Source organism: Nannobrachium achirus, assembly GCF_963921795.1.
Source record: "Nannobrachium achirus genome assembly, chromosome: 1".
NCBI classification, from domain to species: Eukaryota; Metazoa; Chordata; class Actinopteri; order Myctophiformes; family Myctophidae; genus Nannobrachium; species Nannobrachium achirus.
The window spans coordinates 3,635,322-3,641,975 of record NC_137810.1 but is presented as its reverse complement, the minus strand read 5'-3'; the positions used below and the strand labels follow the sequence as shown (position 1 = coordinate 3,641,975).

The window sequence follows — 6,654 nt, the reverse complement described above, 5'->3', positions numbered from 1 at the left end:
TGCATGCACAATGTATCTAGAATATATGAAGTTTGCACATTTGAATTACAGAAGAAAATTTACTTTTCAAAAATATTCTAATTCTTTGAGAAGGATCACATGTTGTACAGTTCTGAGCAGCACTCTCTTGCTCTTAGATCATGTGACCTCACACAGGACTAATCACACATTCCAGGAACTCACATGTAGAGACCCCCCCCCCCCCCACACACACACACACACACACACACACACACACACACACAAACACACACACACACACACACACACACTATGATGAACCACTCAAAGTATGCAGAAGTTCAATTCAACAATAATTTATTCAAATAAAGCAGAGCCTTTTATAAAACATGATTTTCCGTCAACAATCAATTCACATTTCATATACTGTATATATTACTCTGTTCCATTTAAATACTTCTTCCCAGAACAAACAAACAATTCATGTTGTTTAGTTTTAGTTTTCAGGACCAATCATCATTTAAATACTAAAACCATTCATTCCTGGCTCCACAGTAACATGATGTGCAGGTTGGGTTTAATCATTCACTTTGCATCCTTGCATAAATAAAAATAATAAAATGCTGCACATTTCAAAAAAGAAAAAGAAAAGCGGTGCTTTTTTTCCCCTTGCAGCGTCACAAAGTCACTGTTTATCACATAACACCCCCTCTTGTTTAAACACCCTCTCCTCTCCTCTCCTCTCCTCTCCTCTCCTCTCCTCTCTGAAACCAGAGCCTTGTTTTTCCCACTCCTCCTCTCAAGTCAGTCGTGGAATAAATTCCAAACACGCCTTAAAAAGAAACGTCAACAGTTCTGACGGTGTGGGAACAGAAAGAACCTCCTCCCCTCCCTTTCACCGTCCTCCATGTCTCTGTGTTTCTGCTGGGGAGTAGACTACAGCCCCCACAATCCTCTCTGTCTTTCTGCTGGGGAGTAGACTACAGCCCCCACAATCCTCTCTGTCTTTCTGCTGGGGAGTAGACTACAGCCCCCACAATCCTCTCTGTCTCTCTCTCTCTCTGTCATTCTGCTGGGGAGTAGACTACAGCCCCCACAATCCTCTCTGTCTCTGTCTCTCTCTGTCTTTCTGCTGGGGAGTAGACTACAGCCCCCACAATCCTCTCTGTCTTTCTGCTGGGGAGTAGACTACAGCCCCCACAATCCTCTCTGTCTCTCTCTCTCTCTGTCATTCTGCTGGGGAGTAGACTACAGCCCCCACAATCCTCTCTGTCTCTCTCTGTCTTTCTGCTGGGGAGTAGACTACAGCCCCCATAATCCTCTCTGTCTCTCTCTCTCAGTGTTTCCACGGGGGAGTAGACTACAGCCCCCACAATCCTCTCTGCCTCTCTCTCTCTCTCTCTCTCGGTGGGGGAGTAGAGCAGACCACCACAGCGTGTCGTATACGAAGGCGTTGCATCATCCTGGGATGACGTCATCACGCCTTCCTCTGACAGAGGGAAAGCTTTTCCACCGGCGACACGTTGTTTACTGTCACTGTCCTCTGTGGCGCGCAGCCAGCTAGCTTAGCGTAGCATAGCGTAGCTTAGCCACAGTCCCTCGTCTCTGAACCTTAGAAGGTTTTTTAGACGTGGTTCCGGTTCCGTTGCGGCAGGGTTTTATCCCTGCACCGACCCGTTGTCTTCACTCTCTCAGCGAGCTGTGAGGTCTGTGAGATCAGCGCTCCTGCAGGGACAGGCTGGGGACCCACTGGTCCTTGGCACGACGCTCCGAGCAGTAGAGACCCACGCGCTGCAAGGCATGCTGGGAGTCCAGGGAGGAGCACTGGGGGTTCTGTTGGTGGAGAACAAACACAAGAAGGATTCATTAGTTGTTGTGGAAGGATTCAAACACACTGACTGCATAATACTATATGAATACACACATTACACTACACCAGTGTTTCTCAACCACTGTGCCTGGGGACCTTTGGTGTGCCCCAGAGAAGGGTTAAGTGTGCCCCTTGAAACTGCTTGAAAGCCAGTATTGTATTTATCATTTTAAAAATGATTTGAACTAGAAAACAGCCGATCTACAAGCACACAACGCCTCGCAGTGCGAGGCGTTGTGTGCTTGTAGATCTGCTGTTTTCACTACTGTTGTGCGACAGCCTTGTATGATGAAGCAGGGCTCTACTTTGCGAAGAAACGTACAAATTTGAAACTTGGAGATAGAAGGTTTCTTCCCGACAGTGACGATATTTACACCCCTGTATTATGTTGGTGTGACCATGGATTGTTGGGACATGAAAAGTGTGGCCATGCAGAAAAAATCAAACCTCGGTTCGAAGTGGAGCGGTGAATTTGAGCAGCTGTACCCTATGTGAGTGAGTGAGTGAGTAAACTGTGCCTGTGAGTGAGTGGTGAGTGTGCCTGGCCTGCACAAAACAGCGCCCCTCCTTTAACTAGTGTGTTGTGTGTGGCCACTCAAGGTATTGCCAGGCTACGGACACGGCCAGCCAGCCACCCAGCCAGCCACCCAGCCACATACCCACGGACATACCTGTCTATTGGGAGCGCTTTCACCGCTCCAAAAAGGTTGAGAAACACTTTATTACACTACACTGTTACAGTATTACTAATACACACAGGCTACTATTACACCTGGCTGTAGGAATATGCATTATGAATTAATAAAGTCCTAGTCGTTCAGAAAGGGTGAAAATAGCTGATCTACAAGCTCACAATGCATCACGTACTGAGCTAGCATCTGATATTTTCACCATTGATGAAACAAGGTGTAAGAGAGAGATTCACAGCCTCAGCCTGATGGTCTTAAAAGTCTAGTATCTCCCTCTGGCCATAGGGATGTCCCTTTGGATCAATGGTTAAGATATTGATTTTTCATGCGGGAGGCCCAGGTTCGAAACCTCTGGCCATAGGGATATCCCTTTGGATCAATAGGGATGTCCACTCGAGGGTGCCATGGCATTGGTCTGAAATGTAATTGTTCCTACATCCCATTGGTCAGAATGGAGTAATGGCTAAGATATTGAATTTTCATGTGGGAGGCCCAGGTTCGAGGTCCAGCCGTTACAAATATACATTTCTTAAATTTTTTCAAACTATCTTTCAAAAAAATCAGTTGATTTTGCTTGTGACCCATAAAAGCTGTGCCGGCGACCCCAGAACGGCTCCGCGACCCACAGTTTGCTCAACACCCTGCAGCTAGAGCCTATCAGTAGTAAAACACAGAGACATGAATCCAGCCAGCGGAGTGGGAGTGGTGAGAGGCGTAACGTAGTCATAGCAATAGTAGTAAATAGTAATAGTAGTAGTAAAACACGGAGTGGAGTGGAGTGGGAGTGGTGACGTACCGTGACCAGGAGACAGTGCAGGTCTCTGGGCTCTGATTGGTTGTTGTTGTCCACGCTAGTGGGGCTGGCCGGCGTGTTGGAAACCCCGGAGAGGACCTGCTCCAGCCGGCGGAGCCCCGACACCCTGAGGATGTTGATGTGGTTGTCACAGCAGAAGGCCTGGATCAGCGTGAAGTGGATCTGGAGCGCAATGTCAGCCTCATCCTCCTGATCTGTGGCCAGAACACACAACACCACACTGTCTGGATCCCTGCATAGACACACAGAGGAAATACACAACATTACTACACACTGTCTGGATCCCTGCATAGACACACAGAGGAAATACACAACATTACTACACACTGTCTGGATCCCTGCATAGACACACAGAGGAAATACACAACATTACTACACACTGTCTGGATCCCTGCATAGACACACAGAGGAAATACACAACTATTACTACACACTGTCTGGATCCCTGCATAGACACACAGAGGAAATACACAACTATTAATACACACTGTCTGGATCCCTGCATAGACACACAGAGGAAATACACAACATTACACTGTCTGCATAGACACACAGTAGGAAATACATAACATTATTACACACAGCACTACACAGTCTGGAACAATACAAGACAGAGCTTGGTCCTTAAACCTAAAGTCACTTGTATGACTGGAATGTAGCCTTAGATCAAGAACAGACCATAGAAGATGTCTTTTTTCTCAAGTCTGGCTGAAGCATTGTCATTTGTGCAGCCTTTTCAGTGCATGCATGCACTTAAGAAAAACTGCATGCATGCACATGCAGAAAAAAAGCTGCACAAGACCACTGAAACGTCTGAAAAAATGCAGTCAGTAAATAGCCGATCTGCAAGCTCACAAGCTTGCAGATCAGCTATTCATTTACCACCACCAGTGTGTGCAGCTTAACTGTAAGTGATCTTGTAATGATCGGGTGTAGGCTACTGTACTTACACATTCATGAGCTTAGCAGACTCGTACACTCCGACGGTCAGACACTCCTGTCTCTGAGCGGCCGCAAGCAGCTCCTCCAGAGCCTGGTGTATCCCACCCATCCTGGCGGAGATAGAGAGAGAGACACTGTTAGACATGAACTATAATGTCCTATATCTATAATAATATAATCTAACATGAAATATAGTCATGTCAACCCTACTAATAAACCATGAAAAATAATGCCATGTCAAGCCTGCTGTACCATGAATTGAAATATAATGTAGGCCTAATATCAGTCCTACTACAAGTCACGACAGCATGCCCGCATGTCATGACTCATGACATGATGATGACTGAGCTATGAGCTCGTGACTCCGTTGTGCAAGCGAGGAGTTGACAACAAGCAGGGATGTAGTGGGGGGGGAACGTGGGGGTACGGAGTGCCCACACTTCTCTCAAGTCAAGTCAGTTGATATTATATTTTCAGGTCGTTCTGACCCAGCAATTGGTTGAAATAGGCTCGCCAGCCGTGCTGAAATGAGCATGACTAACAGCAATGGTAATATAAGATTTGAAAATGGATTAATTAATTGGAAAAATCAGTTGTGGAGCTATTTTGCATGGGAAGTTTGGCTGATGATCCGGTCATCAAATTATTGGTTGAGAACCACTGGTCTAAGGCTATTTCTGCCGCCGCGCAGACCCGTTTTAAGCCAGCAAAAACACGCACGTGCATGTGCGTGCACACGGGGAGTGCCCACACTTCCAAATTTAGCACTACAACACTGACAACAAGCCTTGCTTAGAAATCTCTGCTCTGCAAAAACACTGCGACCATAAATGTTTCTCTGTTGATTCTAATGCTAGTTGCTTTGCTCTCTCTGCACGCTGCATTATTATGTGATGCACTTCTACTGTGCTTGCTTTATTGTCATTCTGTTTGTCTCAGCGTTGCTGTTGCAAAATAAATTGCTCTAGAGAAGAGCGTCATGCGTAAAATGCGTGAAGTACGTAATGGTAGAGGTTAAAAGTACTCACTTGGTGTCAGTGTTGTTGTTGCATCCGTCCAGCTCTTCCAGAGTCATAGTGCAGTGTGTGTTGTGATGGTAATAATCCACAAGAAGAGCCAGGGTAAAACGATGATATTCCACACAGAGAAAAGATGTTGTCCTTTTAGTATTGAGTCAACAGGAGGAGAACAGCCAATAGAAACGCAGCTCCACAGTGTGATCTATGAACACTGATGAGGATAAAGTACAGTAACAATAATCTATAAATAATGATGAATAATCCAAGAGGTTCCTGTTGTCCAGTGCTGTTGTGTAGTGTTTGTGTGTCTCAGTCAGATTGTGAGTCAACTCAGTGAAACTCGCTGGTTTTATACTCTCTCTCTGTGCGGGGCTGGAGACGCTCTGCTCTGTGATTGGCTGGGCTGATGACGCTCCTGCTCTCTGATTGGTGGAGCGCGCCGGCACAGGCTTCCCTGCGCCGCGCGCTCATTGGCTGCAGCTGGTAACCCAATGCCGGGAATACCCACGTGGGGAGAGTTTCGGAGAATCCCCCTCCTGTGTGTTTCTGTTGGTGTGTGCGTGTTTCACTCTACGTGTGCGTGTGCGTGTGCGTGTTTACTGGAGAGAGAGGAGAGGAGAGTGAGGGGAGGGAGGGTTTCACAGTGAAACTTTCACTGCTGGAATTTCCAGCTCAGCTGTGAGCATTGCTGACATTATTATTGGAAGAAATAAAATACTCTGATCATGTTCAGTGCATGCATGCCCTTTCCACTGGAAATATAAACATTTTATTTTTATTTTATTTTACCTTAGTTTTTTCTTCTTTTTTATGCTTTATCCATTGTGTTATTGATGTTGACGATGTCCTATGCAGAGTATTGTGTTCTGTCCGTCTGTATTTCAATGTTATATGAGATACATGAAGTTGTTCCTGTGTAAATAAGCCGAAAAGGCTTAGCAGGATTTAGTTGACCAGTGATTTGTCATGAAACTGTACTTTTTCCTATGCAACCTTCTAATAAATTATTCAATCAATCAAGTTAAGTTAATAGCAAAAATAAACAAAATCATGCTCTAGTTTTATCATAAAGATGTTGCAACTTGAGCACAAGTGAAAGTATATTGTCCAATTAGCATCAGAATATGCATTACTTAATATCGACCGTATAATTAAGTAGGCTCCTCATTATTATGCATAATGATTTCACCATCATTTCTATCAGGTTGTAATCAGTGATGCATTCATGATAAATCATGGTAATTCATGATAAATTCATGGTAAATCACTCTAATGTTGCAGCACGAGGCTGATTTGACTTAGTTTGATGTGCTGTGTGTGTGTGTGTGTGTGTGCGTGTGCGTGTGCGTGTGTGTGTGT

General features: G+C 45.2%; 1 protein-coding gene across 1 annotated transcript; it reads right to left on the bottom strand.

The window, feature by feature from the left end:
- Window positions 1-315: 315 nt before the first annotated feature.
- LOC308281154 (growth arrest and DNA damage-inducible protein GADD45 beta-like) lies at window positions 316-5,485 on the bottom strand. Its single transcript, XM_080721263.1, has 4 exons — window positions 5,305-5,485; window positions 4,285-4,386; window positions 3,317-3,566; window positions 316-1,794 (listed from the first exon to the last, which is right to left on the bottom strand). Exons 1-4 carry the CDS (start codon window positions 5,349-5,351, stop codon window positions 1,678-1,680), a joined length of 516 nt encoding a protein of 171 aa, XP_080577389.1. The 5' UTR covers window positions 5,352-5,485; the 3' UTR covers window positions 316-1,677.
- Window positions 5,486-6,654: the final 1,169 nt, after the last annotated feature.

Excerpts from the sequence above, each read along its gene's own strand:
- LOC308281154 (XM_080721263.1), bottom strand. The coding sequence starts at position 5,351 with ATGACTCTGGAAGAGCTGGACGGATGCAACAACAACACTGACACCAA. Across the intron at positions 3,567-4,284 it reads TCTGCTAAGCTCATGAATGT|GGATCCAGACAGTGTGGTGT; the intron begins GTAAGTACAGTA and ends GTGTCTATGCAG. Across the intron at positions 1,795-3,316 it reads TGCACTGTCTCCTGGTCACG|AACCCCCAGTGCTCCTCCCT; the intron begins GTACGTCACCAC and ends CTCCACCAACAG.